This window comes from Eleutherodactylus coqui, chromosome 5 (genome assembly GCF_035609145.1).
Source record: "Eleutherodactylus coqui strain aEleCoq1 chromosome 5, aEleCoq1.hap1, whole genome shotgun sequence".
In the NCBI taxonomy this organism is placed as follows: Eukaryota; Metazoa; Chordata; class Amphibia; order Anura; family Eleutherodactylidae; genus Eleutherodactylus; species Eleutherodactylus coqui.
The window spans coordinates 197,618,695-197,637,113 of NC_089841.1; the positions used below are offsets into that span (position 1 = coordinate 197,618,695).

The window sequence follows — 18,419 nt, forward strand, 5'->3', positions numbered from 1 at the left end:
CCATTGACTACAATGGGAGTCTCAAGAATTTTTGTATGTGGGACGCCGGGTGCTGAGCTTTTTTTTTTTTTTTTTTTCTTGGTTCGTTCTCTCTCGCTCTCCCTCCCCTTTAATAAGTCTGTTACATATGGAATATGTCTGATTGAGTTTCTATGCAAAACCAAATCTTTTTGCCATGAATGTGTATTTTATTTTAACCCTTGCCTTGGATGAATGACTCCAAAAGTATGCTGACCACACCCACAGAAGTTGCAAAATTTTACGCACTGCGACTGTTGTACCTCTGTAATATCTGCCAATATCATCCCTAAATTGAAAAATAAATTCTGACGCTATAATGTCTCTAAAGTACACAGAGCTACACATAAGTACCTTCTGTTTTTCTTTTCTAGTGTTCATTTGGATTTATTTATGAAAGGGATCAACTTGATGTAAAGTGTCCTCAGTGTGACTGCAGCTTCTGCAGGAAATGCAAGCGACCCGTAAGTTTTAGAACTTTTTTGAAATTTTTGCATGTGAACTTGAACTAGATGGACTCCAAAGGAAACAACCCCTCTTCTAAGCTAATCTATAGCGATTCTACAAAGTTCCCATAATGTGCTTTCTGAAGTTTTTGGGTTTGCTGACCAGATGTATGCTTTGTTGTTGCCAGAAAAATGTAATGTATATAGATGTAGGGTTATATTCTGCAAATTAAACACTATAAGGGTGACCACTCACTGCAGTTCTTTTTCACTGCAATTTTCACAGCGTTTTTTTTCTCCAGGGGTCTATGGGATTGTTAATGTTAAAATGCGATTTTGCGCGATCGCAATTTTAACATTAACAAGTCCCATAGACCCCTGGAGAAGAAAAGCTGCGAATTTCGCAGTGAAAAAGAACTGTAGTGGGTAGTCACCCTAAGCCTTATTTACTAATGCAGTCTAAAAGTTAGACAGTGCAAACTTGGCCTAGACAGTCTTAGGGCTTATTCAGACGACCGTATATCAGCCAGGTATTCACGCCTGGCTGACATACTGTGTTCCTCTCTGCAGGGGGAGGAAGCTGGAAGAGCTGGGAGCAGTGCACTGAGCTCCCGCCCCCTCTCCGCCCCTCGGCACTATTTGCAATTGGAGGAGGTGGGATGGGGGCGGAGCCGCATCCTGGAACTTAGCCCCTCCCATTGCAAATAGTGCTGAGGGGCGGAGAGAGGGCAGAAGCTGAGTGCACTGCTCCCGGCTCTTCCAGCCTGCTTCCCCTGCAGAGAGGGATACCGTATATCGGCCGGGTGTGAATACCCGGCCGATTTACGGTCGTCTGAATAAGCCCTTAAGATGTGCCAGATTTATCACTGAATGATAAATCTGTCAAATTTTAGGACTGCCTAGTCTACATTTAGGCCACCTATTAGTTGGCTTAGTTTGCGCCAAACATTGTGCCAAAATTTTGGCACAATTTGGTGCAATCTAAGCCGCACCATTTTTTGGACAAGTGGGAAAAACTATCAAAGTGTCTAAAAACGTATGATAAATGTGGCGCAAGCATGTAAGAAAGTTTTCTAGTGTATTTTGCACTAGAAAACTGTTGTATTTTGAATAGTAAATAAGCCCCTATGACTTTTCTACTAATACAGTGGGAGGAGCAGCATCGAGCCCTAAGTTGTGAAGATTTCCAGAGTTGGAAGAGAGAAAATGACGCTGAATATCAGGCACAGGGACTGGCTGTGTACCTCCAGGAAAATGGGATCAGTGAGTATACTGCCCAATGATATTTGCCTTTGTAGTCATCTTACCTTGCTTGAAAAAATATATGCTGATGTTGTTGTGTATACTTCTTCCCTCAGCTTGTCCACATTGCAAATTTTCGTACGCACTTGCAAGAGGAGGTTGTATGCATTTTATCTGCTCACAGTGTCGCCATCAGTTCTGCAGTGGGTGCTACAACACTTTCCACTCCAAAAATGTAAGTGGCTCAGTAGTAGAATGTCACATTGTGAGTGGATTCTTTGTAATTGTTCATTTCTAGAGATGAGCGAATACCAAAATGCTCGGGTCCTTATTATTCGAGTCGAGTTTTTTTTAATATTCGAGAGCTCTATTCGAGTAACGAACACCATTGAAGTTAATGGGAGACCCGAGCATTTTTGTATTGGACCCGCCGGGTGCCGAGCTTTTTGTGTTTTTTTTGTTTTTGTTTTTTTTTTCCTCCCTTCTCTCTTCTCCCTCTCCCCTCCCTCCAGCCACATACTGCTGTGGACGTGCGCACGCTGGCATGTTACAGCAGGAAGTGGTAATGCGGGGAGGGGTCGAACACAGCGTTGTACACACTCTAGTAACGAGCACCATCGAGTATGCTAATGCTCGGACGAGCATGTTCGCTCAACTCTATTCATTTCCACTCACTAAAAGTAATTCCAATCAGTTACCAACATTGTCTTAACGTTTTGTTGTCCATTGGGTCCATTATTATAGTAAAGTAAATATTTCTAAATTAGTTTGCCAGGTATAAGGTTAAATTAGCTTGCTCTTGTATTATAGGATATTGTACAGACCCCAATATACAATATTACCTGATTTCCCTTTTATGTTTCTGCTTGACATGACCTCAAGTGTGAAGAGATGCAACTATATGCTGGGTGGAACATTTGCTGAGGCAATCATCCAATGCCCAGTGAATATCATGTATGGTTTCTACTTTTATTTATTGAACCTGTACCCGCTGGGCATCGGACAGTTGCCTTGGCAACTCTCACCCAGCCCCTTCTCAGGCCAATGTAGTCACTTTCGTTCATAACATGGCCTGAGAACAGCTCAGTCCCATTCAAGTGAATGGAAATCAACTGAAATTTCTAAATGGGAAACTACAGTTCCCAGAAGCAACTGCATCACCTGCTGGTACCTCCATACATTTACCTCCACCATGTCTGTGCACTGAAATGGTTAATTTGAGCAGATTAACCCCTTATCCACCCCCCAGTATTCACACAATATGAGCAGATGAGGAGCAAGCAGCTCTGCAAAACATATCTGCCACAGGTGTCATTATAGCAACCCTTATGAGACCAGCAGGCCAACCTTTCCTGTATGCATGAAATGGTAAAATAAAGAAGATTAACCCTTTGTCCTAGCCATGAGCTTCATTTACACAGTGTGAGGAGGGGAGGGGGGAAGGTAATCTGCAAGCCTTAAGGCCCATTTACACGCAAAGTCAATCTTTCAAACGATTGAAATATTGACAGTTTTAGTGATTATTTTGCATAAACTGCTAATGGACACTAGTATCACAGTCGCAGGAGAGTGAGTGGTATAAATAGTGCCTTCACAGACTGAACTCTTTATAACTAAAAGGTAACTTTTATTGTTAACTTTTTTAAAATAATACTAAGGAAGGCCTCATAAGAAAACATGTAAATGCATAAAAATATTCTAATATGCACCGTGTTATATCTAATCCAATATCCTCCAATTACAATTGGAATTGGAATCAGGGTATACCATATCATCTAGGGCAAGAGCTATTTTATCAGAACAATAGCGCTGATGGGTTCATCTGGCTCCAGAGGACCACGTAGTCCCTGATTGTATCTGGTGTCCTATCATAGGACTTTATGACTCATCTGGATATATACCAGATGTATAATTTCAGAGTAGAACTGTCAGTAGGTTCATGTAAATAGATATGGCTCTTTTGTTTAGCCCTAGATGTACTTGTATATAGGCTATTTCTTAGCTCAGAAGAGAGATATTCATAGGCTCAACGCGTTTCTGTCGCCGGAGCGACTCATCAGGAGCCTTTCTCCACAGTATCGAACCAAAGGGGAGGAGCGTACCCAAATGAATAAGGTGCAATCCCAAATGCTGGATACCACATTAATCTCTGAAAGTCACAATGGAAGTCCAGATATGCACAAGCAATGATAGCGTGTTTATATTTCTAACACTCAAAGAGCACACCCAAATGACTAGAGTGTGCTCCCAAGTGCTGGATACGTTATTGATCTCTGAAGATCACAATGGAAGTCCAGGTATGCACAAGCAATGATAGCGTGTGTCTACAAACAAGGGCAAAGGAATGCTAGATAATAGGTTCCTATATACTGGCTCCCCAGGTCAAACAGCTAGATAGGACTCACAGGAGTACACGCATCATCTCCCTCAATCTTGTACTAAAACTGTGTTCTGTCCCTATAGTGCCTGGGGTTTAGATAACAAACCCTGTTTAGATAAACTACACGTGCCCTATTGCACTAATCTAGGCTCTGGGTACAGCACCAATCACTAGTATCCAGGCGTAGGTTTGTTAGTAAAGGAACCAAAACAAATAAAGTAGAAACCTAGCAGCAACTCCAGCCTTGAAGGTAGGCTGGAGGCATATGAATATCATCATAGGTTTAGTTATAAAGAGTTCAGTCTGTGAAGGCGAATGGACACTAATATGCATTAGCAGTTTATTACCTTCATTTGCATGTAAGTGAGCCTCCAGCAGCTGTGTGCACATCCCAGCATGTGGTCTAGACTTTGCACTCAGCTGCATTGTCTTCGCCCAGGCTGTCAGCTGAATACAATGTAATCAGCTGCTTCCGTGTAGAACAGGGCGTGTGGTCCCTGCTGTCTCTCTCTGACTGAATGATGGATTTTAAGCTCACCTAAAAACCATCTTTTGAACAAATTTTGAGCGATAAATTGTTGCGTTTAAATGGGCCTTTATTTCCAACAAGACCTATACACCTCTACTTGTGCATGTGAAAGGGTTAACCTTTTGCAAAAGGAGGGAAGAGGAAGCAGACCCAGTGTCTGTTGTGCACATGCTTGTACTGAGGCAAGGAGGGAGCGATTACATAGGAGTAAAGGCAGGAAGAATTGCACATGCTCAACCAGAGCGAAGAACTACTGGAGGACATGTCCAGGACTAACCAAAGGTAAACAGAGTGAAGATTGGGTGTTTAGGGGGTAATAAATCAGGCCTGGTGCATTTTTTAAAACATGGGTATATTTGCAAAGATTATTGACTTTGGATATAGAACACACTGAGCAACCAATGTGATGCTGGGAATATACCTTTCTTTCCTAGAAATGCACCGTCCCTTCCTGCACGGTCAGAATGTCTCTCCATGCTCATCATCCTAGAACCTGCTTGTTCTACCTACGAGACTGGGAGGTGTCTCGTCTGCAGAAGCTTCTCCAGGTAAGCACTGTCTTGGCTCTCCGTTGGTCATGGTAATCTTACATGGTAATCGTACAACATTTTTATGTGGGGGGAAAAAATGTAAAAAATAAATCTGCTCTGATAAAGAAGTACTTTAGGCCGCCTGCAGACAGGCGGGTCGGATCCGGCTGCGAGGATTCTTGCCGCGGGACCAGACCCGAGCGCCTGCAGAGAGCAGCGCGTACTCGCCCGCGGCTCCGGCTGTTTGATGTGCCGGCTTGCCGGGCGGCCGGCGCATGTGCAGACCGGAGCCAGCGGCCGGGCAGAGAAATAGAACATGCCCGCGGTTTGTTTGCCGCGTGAGATTTTGCGTGGACAAACCGCGGCCATCTGCCTAGGATTGCGTTTGCTAACGCAATCCTATGACAGCTTCCAGGGGCGGAAATTCCGCGGGAAATCCCGCCGCAGAATTTCTGCCCGTCTGCAGGCGGCCTTATTGAGGTTGATACAGAGGAGAGCCCCTGCAAGAGAGGTCAAGATTCATCTTCCTCAGTAGTTGCCAGGGATCTAACTGTATTTCACACAGTACTCCCAGCCCCTCTGGCAACTTCGGACCCTGTTCCCCTCACACTCTGCTTGGTAAATGGCCGCTCGCTTGAAGTGTTGTGCTGCCCACTGCTAGTTATTGGATTACACGCTACACCCATCATATTCTTTTATACCTTTTGAAACTTTTTTGACTGTATCTTTAATTTTACTGCTATTATTAATTGTTTAGGTCACATTCATAATCACAATTGACAGTTATTGTTTATATCTGTTTCACCTTATCAATGATTAATGTGATTTATTCCATGTCTTTTTACTCAGATGTCCAATGTGGCCTTTAATACAGACCCCCCTGCTGGAACGCAGGCTGGACCTGGAGGTATGCTGGGACGAAGAGGTGTCCTACTTTTTTTTCGTTAATGATCACAATGTTTTAGAGGGACAGGGCTTTTAGAGTGATGTAATGTTAAGGCCACTCTCACACATGGGCTTTTTACCGCGATTACCACGTTGTTTTGAACGCCATGTAATTGCTGTACGACGCTCTCATTGATTTCAATAGGGCCTCGCAGACCTGCAGTCAAGCATGGCTTTTTGTAACGCCACAATTTTCGTGCATTGACTGCTCTATTTTGGTGCGTTTTCACGCTTTTTAATGTACGTCATCACGCATCACAATGATGGGGTGCGTTTACAAAGCGCTGTGAACGCAGTAACCTGCATTAGAAAACAGCGGTAAGAATCCTGGCAAAACGGCGCAATCAAAATAACAGTGCCATGCTGACGCCGTGTGAGAGTGGCCTAAGAGATAGATGTTAATCGAAGTCAAAATAAGGGTCCACCATTCGGTACTTTTAATCTAGATAGATTGAAAATTTTGAGCTGATTGATTACTTAATGTAGGTTTTCATGGATATCTTTATAGTGATTAGATCTTCTTTTTTTTGACACACAGCTTCACATTCCCTTTATAGCTGTAGAGTTAAAATCAGGTATTCCCATGTTGTAAAGTGATGGCCTATCACTAGGATATGCTGTGATATGATCAATGGGGTCTAACTTCTTGGACGCCCACTGTTTCTTTTCCCCTGCACAGTAGCACTTCCAACTGCCCGGCTATGCAGGCAACTGCAGCCAGCCACATTAACTTAAATGGAGCTGTTCCTCAGTTCTGCGTAGTTAAACACTGATTGGCTGGAGGAAACTTTCCTTCTGTGAGCAATTGGTCATTATACTTGACAAAGCTTTAGGAAACAAAGTGGTAGACACCACTGAAAATAGTAAAAACCACTAATAATGTAGTGTACATATAATAACCTCCTCGGCCTTCTGTATTCTTTATACATTAGATGTGGCCTGTGCTTTGTCAAACAGAAGAATACCCCGGTCTTGGGGTAAAATCTAAAGTTTTATTCCGTCCATTTTAATAATAGAGCAGGCAAAGAGACTCTGAATCCTCTGCCGACACACGGATGCGTTTCAACCTGTAAAGTTATTAGTTATGGTATGCAGACCCAATAAATAAAAATAACTAACCAATAGGCTACATTTGAACCAGGCATTATATTTAACCCCAGTTATGTTGGTATGAACCGCTAATATTATTTATTAACCATGTGAAATAAAAAGCTCATATTAACACCTATTCAATACATAATACACTGAAACTGCAACAATGTATCTCCCAACTGTGGGAGATAAATCCCGCCGTGCCGATGAGGGTCCTGTTGGTGTTTGCTGTAGTCACTGAATGGCTTGAATAGTTTTTTTTGAACCATAGTTGGCAACTGAAGCATGATTAATTTTGGCTTCCCTGAATGCCAAATGACCTGCTTGCCGATTCAGAAAAGTCTAAATTCATCAATTCCACATGTTAAAAATGCCTTTCTTACATAGTTAAAAATATGCCTCAATCGTCCGGTATCACCAGACATTTCACAGAAATGCATTCTCAGGATGTTACATCTTTTACTCTTTTTGCAATTGAAACAGTTAAAGAAGTTTTCCGAGTTATTTCTTCTATATACTTTGGCCTCCCCCATGCCCAAAAACATGTAAAAATAATATACCCACCGCAGCGCCAGACTACAGCATCTGACAGGTGACATCACCTGTGCCAGCAGGCCTGGTGACATCCCATAAACCTGTCATGTGGGCTTCTAATGTAGAAGCTTCTGGGCAGGTTTATAGGACGTCACTTTCGACGTCCCTGCTGGCCGCCTATTGGCTGCAGTTCACATGGGTAAGCAACCAACATGACTGCTGTTGCTGATATAAACAGAGACTAGCGGATAACTGCAGCATAGCAGCATGGCAAAATAGAGGGAACTATAGGCGTTTTTTTTTTTCTTTTGGTTTTTTTTTTAATTAGTTATGTCCCCCCCCACTGCCACCAATATTTGTGGTTCTCCGAAAACTCCTTTGGTAAACCTGTAAGTGGAGGTGATTGCAGCGGCTTCCTTACAGGCAGGACATAATGGATTCTGAAATCTAAGCCCAGGATACCGCAAGGTATGAATAGGAAGCATGATGTGTCATATTTTCATCAATTTAATATGACAAATTGTTGCAGTTCCATTGCATTATGTATTGAATAGGTGTTAATATAAGCTTTTTATTTCACTTTGGCCTCCTGCAGACGGGCGGAAATTCCGCGGCGGGATTCCCCGCAGAATTTCCGCCCATACGCGCCTGCATAGATCTGCATTACAATACGCAATCCTATGCAGACGGCCACGGTGAAAACACGCGCAAAAAGCAAACTGCGGCATGCTCTATTTCTGTACGGGGCTCTGCAAGACCCGCAAAGAAACGTCACTCCCCGGCCGCCGGCTCACGCAGAAAGCAAACCGCGACATGCTCTATTTCTGTGCGGGGCTCTGCAAGCCCCGCAAAGAAACGTCACTCTCCGGCCGCCGGCTCCGCTCTGCGCATGCGCCGGCAACCGGCACATGAAAGAGCTGGAGCTGCGGGAGCGGGTGAGTTCCGCGCTGCTCTCTGCAGGCGCTTGGGTCGGGTCCCGCTGCGAATATTCTCGCACCCGGATCCAACCCGGCTGTCTGCAGGCGGCCACAGTTTTAAAAAAAACAAAACACAAAAAACAAAATGAGTGGCTCATATCAGCATAACTAGGGTTAAATTTGATGCCTGGTTCGAACATAGCCTGTTGGTTTGATGTTTTTATTTAGTGGGCCTACGCCCCTGGGGTGCATGCCATGACTAATAACTGTACAGAATGAGAGGCGTTATTGCGAGAGCCGAGGATTCGTTGGTCTGTTTGCTTGTTCTATTTTTGAATTGGATGAAAGCCAAAGTTTTTTCAGTCCAAAGACCGGAGTATTCTTCTGTTTGATTTGTCTATTGCGCTAGAGCTGGCCCTTCTCCAAAGGCGATTGCAATTACAAGGAGGCGTTTTCTTTTTGTTTGTGCTTTGCTCCTATTTTGCAATTGTCTTCTGCAGGTGGATGTCGAGTAATGGAGCAGAAAGAAACTATTGATGGATTGAGAGATGAGGCCTGTGGAAAACAGACTGCCCTTGGATATGCAGGGTTGTGCGAGTAAGTATTGAGCAGTCACTTTATCCTTCTCTTGGCTAGTAGTACATTTTTTCTGAATGTTTAGCATCAGTTTTATCTTCCCTATTGATATGGAATATAGAGTTCACTCTAACTTATTGTAAAGATCTATGAGCCATCTGTTCTGTCCTTCACAGATCTCATTACAAGGAGTATTTGGTCAGTCGAATTAATGCTTTGTCTCTGGATCCTTGTATTCTCTATGACCTGGAAGAAACGGTCACTGTATGTAAACGCTACCTCCAAAAATGTCCAACTCAAGAGGCCAATGAAGATGATATAGCTTACAAGGAAAGACTTATGAATGTGAGGCAGTGTTAATAATGATGATGTTTCCTTGTCTTTTGGGTAACTGATAATACATTGTCCTTATTTTTGTTTAATGCTCACTTTCTCTTTTTAGGTGCTGATGTTTGATATGCCACTAAATCCAGTTGCTCAGAGAAATCGCCACCCCTGAAGTGTTTTCTTATCATTAGCTTTACTGTTATAGTGTTAAAAAATATATACTGTAAATTTCATATTTATCCCTTAAATAAAATTATCTGTACAGTTGTCTTCACTGTATGCACCATAAATTGGACATTTTGCTCCCTACTAGTGAAATTTGATGACATACAACTTATGATCATTATATGTATACAGTTCTAACTCATTGTAGGACTTCCAGTCATAAACTTTTCAAATATCCACAACCATTATGTATGTCTATGATACTTTTAAGGGCAAACTTGTTGAAGATCACTTAGGCCTCCTGCCACGGGTGTAGCGATATCCCGTGGCAGATTGCCGCCGCCAGGGAGCAGGGGAGGGGCTGACGGCTCTCCACGCTAAGCCTTTTTGACAGGTTCATCGCGGAGAATCGCGACAAATCGCAGCATGTTGCGATTTAAATCCCGCGAGCGGAAAATCACTACGATTCTCCGCCTGTTGACAGCGGGGCTGCGCGTTCCATAGTAGTCTGTGGAAAGCGTTCACTGCGTTCCCCTGTATCTGGCGTCCTGTTGTCATGACAACCCAGCGACACAGAGGGAGCTCCCTCCCTCTATGAAGCCTTTCCAATCCTCCTTCTGTGAAGCCTCTTCACCGAGCTGCTGGTCTCTGCAGATCCCTGAAGGTGGCTGAACGTGTGTATAAAAACAGCCAATCAGCAGCTAGCACAGAGCTTTAGGCACAGCAGTGAGGGTGTGTATGTGGCTGCCAATCAGAAGCTCTGGGCGTTCCCTTCTCAGCCTGTCTCCACCCATCAACCTGGTGGTGACAAGATACAAGAATACCGAATACGGGTTCTACTAAGCAGAAGAACAGAGCAGCTCGAAGTGTCCCTTAGGCTTGAACGGTGTCCTGCATCCAGCCACTGGACTTATGTTTCTGTTGATAACTTTGCCTCTACAACCCGCTAAATATTCTCTAATTAAACAATACATGTTACATAAAAGTTCTACCATTTTAGTTTTATCTGTTTTCAATAATTTTATTGTTTACAATTTAATAAGATAAAACATCAGAACCAAAATAACAGGTAAATCCTGGATATGACGATATGTACTGATATAGCGCTCCACCGGCAGCTCCAAACACCAGTTCCCATCGGTATGTAGAAGGGTTCTAGAGCAGGACTAGACTCCACTGCAGATTTCTTCCACTGTGTGTGAATGAGGTCTGTTCATTAATGTAAGTTTATTGTGGAATTTCAGCCGCTCAGCCTATCACAGCCATCGCTGTGGTGGGGAGGGATTTTTGAACTGGTTGAGCTGCAGCCATCGCTCACTGCCGCTCAGCCAATTCAAAATAAGACATGCCCTGGAAATAAGCCCTAGTGCATATTTTGGGGCTAAAATAAATATAAAACACTGTCTTACTTTTGGGAAAACATGGTAAGACCTCTGGCACACTAACATTTTTTTGTCTTGTGTAAAAGTACCGTAAATCTGCCCTACAGTCTTAAAATGCGCCAGTTTATTGGAGTGACTCTGTTGGATAATAAATCTGGTGCATCTTCAGACTAAGCATATGCCACCTATTAGTTGGCTTAGTTTAAATCAGTTTTAGCACCAAAATTCAGGCTCATTTTTTGGCATCCGAGGTTACATTTAGGCCATTACCCTTGCCTGCAATTTTAGCGAATGAGGAGAAAAAAAAAATGACTGAAAAAGTGTCTAGAGGTACTTTTACTTTGCTTCCATACAGGAGTGATAGTTGTTCAGCGAATGGAGGCAAAGCGGGTTGGAGATCTCTTCCGGCCGCCCGCCTCCATTCACTGTGAACAGATAGTCAGTCAGAGATGCAATTTAAATCCTGCGAGCGGAGAATCGCTATGATTGTCCGCTCGTAGACAGCGGGATTGCGCTTCCCATAGTAGTCTATGGAAAGCGTTCACTGCGTTTCCTGCAGCCGGATTATCGCTGCGGGAAATGCAGTGAAATATTGCCCGTGAACAGTAGGCCTTACCTGGCCTTACCCAGCACTGCTGCTGAGATGGCTATCCTTTTGATAAGATGGAAATTCCCACTTCCTTTTACTGGCCTAAAAATGGCAATTTCAGAAGGGCGCAGCAGTTGCTGTACAGTTTTAATGGATATCCCAGTCAGAGGTGATGCTGAGAAAACCTCTCCAGAGTCAATTTTACTAAAATTTTGCTGACAGGCTTTATTGATTCTGCCAAGACCCAGGTTACTGTAAATTATTATATTGATCAGATAGCACTGAAATTGTGCTTTAATAAGCACTTGGAAACTTATGGGGTAATGTCTAGTGGTTTGTTAAGAACTTACGGCTTGCTTCTGTATGTTCCTGCAGCTCCTAGCAAGAGATGAATCCAGTTTATTCCTGGGGATGTACTAACCCCGTTCATACACCCTGATTACCAGTTTTCTAGCTATTGCGCTAGCAATCACGGAGGGTGGGCGGGGCTACTAGGTCTTCATGAATAATCTGGACTCTTCTCTTGCTGAGAACTGCAGAAACATGCTGTAAGTTCTTATAAACCACTACCCATTACCCCATAAATGAAGGATTGCTGAAATGGGCATGTCTGTCACTACTTTTATGCTGTCCTCCAGTTAATACCGATTACTTTCTTGTTTTATTAGTTCATATAATTATTACCACTTCAAAGTTCACCTGTTAAAGGGGTTTACCCAGCAGCGCCCACCGTCACAGACGGGATACACCGATTTCAATGAGAGCTGTGCCTGCAATTATAAGCACCGGCCACTATACAGGGGTCGGAGCAGCAGCTTCTGTTCTGACCTCAATATGTCATGGCTGTGACATGTATATTTTCATGTCCCTACTCTAAAGGGGAATTTACACATCTCAGTTATCAAATCACCGACAAATTTGTCAAAAACTGGAAAGTTAACACCTTTGTAGTTACCTTATCATACCTTATACCAACAAGCATTTACATTTAACAGTTTCTCAAATGATGAATTTTAACTTTTATGTTTGAGCAATCTGTTTAAGTGATAAACAATTCTTTTATTCTAGGAAGTCATTGTTACAATGACTCGAAAGTATGCAAATTGTAACTAAATTTGCTGCTGACTAAACTGGAATTTGCTTGTCACTTATCAGCAGTCTCTCTTACCTTCTAATCCTGGCAGCTCTTTAGACATCAAACAGAATAATGCGAACAACCAGACGGGCGGAAATTCCGCGGTGGGATTTCCCGCGGAATTTCCGCCCTTGGAAGCTGCCATAGGATTGCGTTAGCAAACGCAATCCTAGGCAGACAGCTGTGGTTTGTCCGCGCGAAATATCGCGCGGCAAACAAACCGCAGCATGTTCTATTTCTGTGTTGGGCTCGCAGAGCCCCGCACAGAAACGTCACTCACCGGCCGCTGGCCCCGCTCTGCACATGCGCCGGCTGCCCAGCAGCCGGCACATGAAAGATCCGGGGCTGCGGGGCGTGGGTGAGTATGCGCTGCTCTCTGCAGGCACTCAGGTCGGGTCCCGCGGCGAGAATTCTCGCTGCCGGATCCAACCCGGCCATCTGCAGGTGGCCTATAGCTTGGCTTTATATATTTGTGTATATGACAGTATGCACAAAAAAATAACAACTTCACAGCCAATTGTTCTCTGAGATTCCTGGCTACATTCAGTGAAAAAAAACACTGCCTACAAAAAACACACATAATCGATACACATTACAATATAAAGGTCAGCCCAGTGCTTTCAACAGTTCATATCCTGTCTATTTTCCGCCCAGTTAATTTGTAAAAGTCATTGGAGCTCTCACATACAGCTTATGATGACCCACATTTAATGATTTATCCTTAAAAATTTGGCTGTTAAGGCCCTTTTACACAAGACGATTATCGTTCTCCCGCGGGGTTTTGAATGATTAAACTGAACAACTGGAAGAGAATCGTCCAATTGTTCACTTTTACACAGGTTAAAATCCGAACGACACTTCCTTCAGTGTAAACAGCAGCTGTTCAGTACTGTACGGCCGCTGCTTACAGTGAATAAAGAGGGGTGGGGGAGAGCAAAGAGAGAACTCTCCCCCAGCTGCCCTGCCAGTGATGCTCGCTCCTGTGCAGAACGAGCATCACAGGGACGAGTGTCGGGCATCGTCTGCCTGACACGTTATATGTAAAAGGACCTTAAGACTCGATCAAAATATTTTACTTTTCATTCTAGCGTTGTCCTGGAGGCTGTACGATGGCCCACTGTATCATGCTCTGACAGGAAAAATCCTCCATGTCAAATGCAAGTCATAACTGATGTGTAGTAAAGTGCTACAGTGGTGCGGTGTAGGTGAGGCCTCAGATGATTTAATTGGACTTTATTATTTTAGAATTGAAACAATTATGAGATATGAAAGTTATTTTTCTCATCTGTATCACTGAGGGATACAAATTTGATTGCGGATAAAGCTACTGCCACTAGGAGGTGGATACTAAGCAGAAAAAAGTGTTAGCTCCTCCCACTAGCTATATATTCCCTGCAGGCACCAAGCTAACAAGCTTTAGCCTCCTCACCATCAGTCACTCTCCTTGTTACCCCACCGAGGTGGGTGAGCAGAACAAAATTAACCATTCTGTTGTCAGCCCCAACCTCAGACGAAAAGGAGGCACTCTTTCTACAAACCAAACTCGCATTTTTTATTTGCTACTGCATGAGAGTGCTGGGGCTGATGGTCTCTTCCTTCGAGGCCAGTTTCATGCCATTCTACTATCACTGCATCACTTTCCACCCCAGCTGACAAGTCACCCAGTGCGGGTCCAAACCGACAACGTGACACCTGTCACATACATAAATCGCCTGGGGAGAATCCATAGCACAAAGGAGAATGGGAGCTGCAACCCGACAGTATGTAAAAGGTGGGGCCTTCATGGCGTCCAGATTCAATTGCAAGCTACCAACCTATGTGGCCTAGACTCGATATCTTCAGGCTCGAGTAGTGGACTCACTTGTAATCCCATGGGTGAGCTTTCACTACCGTTCGTTTTTCCCCCATTCCCAATAACACAATGACTTCTCAAGAAGATTAAGATGGAGGGTATCCCAGTAATTCTCATACCCCCAGATTGGCTCGTTGGGCCTGGTATGCGAATCTTGTCAACTCTCTGTGGCACCTTCCTCTTTGAAAAGATCTCCTCTTACATGGCCCCCTCTTCCACCTCAGTTTATCCACGCTTCATTTAACAGCGTGGCGGTTGAAGTCGAGGTCTTAAGAGCCCGGAGTTTTGCAGAGCTTTTCATTCAAACTATGTTGAAGGCTTGGAAGCCTTCCTCTTCTCTAGTTTATCATCGCGTTTGGAAAAATTTCTTTCTGTGGTGCAAACATTGCAATTCCAATCCTATGGATTTTTCCTTATCCCAACTCTAGTCCTTAAGCCTTAGCTGTCTGAAGGGTCAGGTACTCACACTATCGATACTGTTTTAACAGCCACTGGCCTCCTGGCCAGCCGGCCGTACCTTTTCTGCAGGGAGTTACTCATGGCGCTCCTCCCTACTATCCTCTTGTGCTACCTTGGGACCTTAATCTTGTACTGGATGCACTGCACTCCCATCCCTTCGAACCGTTAAATGAAGTCCCTATGCATCTTGTGATTTATAAGGTAGACCTCCTGGTAGTGGGTACCTCCATTCAACAAGTTTCTGAGTTTGTAACCTTGTCGGCCAAACCTCTGTTCACCATTTTTCATCAGGACTAGGTGGTGGTACTTCCTGTTTTCTTCTTTCTACTGAAGGTGGTGTCGGTTACCTTAATGAAGATATCATCCTGTTTTTCTTCTGTCCCGATGTAGTTTTATCCGAAAGGATGTGCCCTTCACAAACTGGATCTAGTGTGAGCCTTGCAGACCTATCTATCTCAAACGTCCTTTTCAGACCCTTTGATTCCCTATTCATAATCCCAGTTGGCCCAAGGAATGGCCTTGTGGCTTCCAAAGTTATTTCTCGCTGGATATGATCCGCTGTGGTTTAGGCTTATTGTGCCAAGGCTAGAGTGCCTACATTCCGCGTTACGGCACATTCTACTTGGGTAGTAGGTGCTTCAAGTGTATGTAATGGGGACTCAGTTCTGCCGTTGTGTAAGGCCGCTACGTGGTCTTTGTTGCACACCTTTTAAAAGTTCTACTGGGTGCTTACATTTGCATCCGTAGACTCCTCGCTTGGTTGGAGAGATTTGCAGACAGCTATAAGCGGTCCACATGCATCCTGATATACCTCTGGGGGACTGCTCTGGAACGCCCCACGTTCAAAGCTGTGTTCCTGAATGATACGGACAAGAAAACAAGATTTTTGTTCTTGCCGTAAAATCTCTTTCTCATCTCGTTTATTGGGGGACACAACACCCACCCAGTTGGGTATTAGTTCTTTTACATTTGTCCCTCCTTGTTGGAGTCTTACCTTTGTTGTTGCACATGGTGCTAAGCGGAGTTATAGTTTTGTCATGTCGTTATATTAACTGTGTTCTTTGCATACCCTACTTGACTGCTCCTTCTGCTTGCTTACAAAAGGTATTATTCTATCTTGACGCCACTGGAAGCTAGGGGTTTGACAGGGCTTGCATGGAGGAATGCCCCTGTCACGCCCCTAGCTCCTGATTGGCGGCTGATTTTGTCCAAGTAGCTGCTGGGGTTCCATTAAGAATTGCTGAAAGGGGAAGTCTGCATGGTACACTGCTCCCCAGATCCCCAAAGCACTATTCCTGCAACCATGTTCCCCCTGCTGCCCTGCTACAGTTCTCGGCCCCCTCACATGTGCAATCACCGGATGTGCCAAGCGCTGTCCCTGCGGCCATGTTCCCCCTTCAGGCCTGCTACAGTCCCCGGCACCCTCAGATGTTTGGTAACTGTCTCACAATCGCTGTCCCTGGGGCCATGTCCCCCGTGCGCTGCAAGAACTGTAGGAAGCCCTTCAGTGTTCTGTCCCAGGGGTAACATTGTTTGTTCATCCGGCGCCGTTGCTTCCTCCCTGGTCCGCCGAACGACACTTAAAGGGGTTGTCCCGCGCCGAAACGGGGTTTTTTTTTTTTCAACCCCCCCCCCCCCCGTTCGGCGCGAGACCACCCCGATGCAGGGACGTAAAAAAAAACCCGCTCAGCGCTTACCTTAATCCCCGCGCTCCGTGGACTTCTATACTTACCGGCTGAAGATGGCCGCCGGGATCCTCTTCCTCCGTGGACCGCAGCTCTTCTGTGCGGTCCATTGCCGATTCCAGCCTCCTGATTGGCTAGAATCGGCACGTGACGGGGCGGAGCTACACGGAGCCCCATTGAAGAAAGCAGAAGACCCGGACTGCGCAAGCGCGTCTAATTTGGCCATTCGACCATTTTAGACGGCGAAAATTAGGCGGGCTCCATGGAGACGAGGACGCCAGCAGCGGAGCAGGTAAGTGAAAAACTTTTTATAACTTCTGTATGGCTCATAATTAATGCACAATGTACATTACAAAGTGCATTAATATGGCCATACAGAAGTGTATAGACCCACTTGCTGCCGCGGGACAACCCCTTTAAGTTCCCGAGGGGGGTTTTGCTCAGGTGTCCCGTGCGCTGTCTGCTCCCCACTGTGCTGCCGAAGGACCCCTGGCTCCTGCTCACCGCTGTACTGGCTAGGCACTCTACCACCAAGACAGCCGCAGCCGATGGAGCGACTGTGCTGCCGAGGCACCTCGCCGCCAATACAGCAGTAGCCACAGCCGACAGAGCGGCCGTGCTGCCAAGGCACCCCACCGCAGGAACAAGACAGCAGCAGCCGAGGGAGCAGCCGGGTGGTGAATTAGACGCCTCCTTGTGGCAGTAGCTATACCCACAGACAAAGCTGTGTCCCCCAATGAATGAGATGAGAAAAGATTTTACGGTAAGTACAAACATCTTGTTATTGTGTGATCCAAACCATATGCTGTGATCTGTAGTTAACACGGAACAGATGATGTTTACAGGAAATACAAGCATGTCCCAAGAGGTGAACTAATATACTCCCCTCTCTCAGGCAGATAACCACTAGATCTATAATTTTGTGTGGCTGTAAAGAGGTTACAATAGGTTACATCATTATGTTTGTTTAGGTTTTTTTGCATTTACATTGTACGTATATGTGCCATATGCATGGCCTGTGCAGTTGCATAAGGGCCCAGTAAGTAAGCAAGCACATTGTCACTTCCTACTGTCTATTAGATTCCATGTGAGGAACTGAGCTAATAGATTTCATGCCTCGAACTACTGGTGGATTGTTAGAGAGACTTAAAGTCACCCTTCATTTTCAGGGACAAACCTTTGTCCCCAGTTATTCTTCACTGCTGTCCCTCTGATCCATCGGTTCTGGGTTCTTTTTTCAGACATCCTAGGTGGCCGACTCAATTTCTAGACTACCTCATCTCCACAATGCATTAGTAAAGTAAGACTACCAATGCACTTTACTTGTTCTCTGATTGGTCAGAGCTTTTCATGTGATCTGCACTAGCGAATCGGAGAGCAGGTCACAGTGTGCATTAGCTAGTTATTAGACATTGCTGGAGCCATATTGGTCGGGTGAAAACAGATCCCGAAACTGATAGATTAGAGGGGTGGCAGCTTCCTCCGAGACATCCTGCTGCAACCACAATGTGGCTTCACTCCCATTGATTTTAATGCTAGTGAAGGAGCCTCTGAAAAAATTGCTGCATCGATCCAGATGATGACCATCAGCCCCACAGCACTGACGATGAGCTGAT

At 44.8% G+C, this 18,419-nt stretch overlaps 1 protein-coding gene across 5 annotated transcripts in view; it reads left to right on the top strand.

Moving 5' to 3' along the window:
* Nucleotides 1-9,738, top strand: part of RNF31 (ring finger protein 31) — a 28,672-nt gene extending 18,934 nt beyond the window's left edge. For all 5 annotated transcript variants that reach the window (XM_066604028.1, XM_066604029.1, XM_066604030.1 and 2 more), the window contains 8 exons: nucleotides 393-482; nucleotides 1,613-1,727; nucleotides 1,823-1,941; nucleotides 5,050-5,163; nucleotides 5,995-6,052; nucleotides 9,134-9,230; nucleotides 9,386-9,554; nucleotides 9,652-9,738. In XM_066604028.1, the coding sequence (XP_066460125.1) occupies nucleotides 393-482; nucleotides 1,613-1,727; nucleotides 1,823-1,941; nucleotides 5,050-5,163; nucleotides 5,995-6,052; nucleotides 9,134-9,230; nucleotides 9,386-9,554; nucleotides 9,652-9,708 (819 nt within the window). In that variant the 3' untranslated portion in view covers nucleotides 9,709-9,738. The remainder of the gene's footprint in view (nucleotides 1-392; nucleotides 483-1,612; nucleotides 1,728-1,822; nucleotides 1,942-5,049; nucleotides 5,164-5,994; nucleotides 6,053-9,133; nucleotides 9,231-9,385; nucleotides 9,555-9,651) is intronic.
* Nucleotides 9,739-18,419: the final 8,681 nt, after the last annotated feature.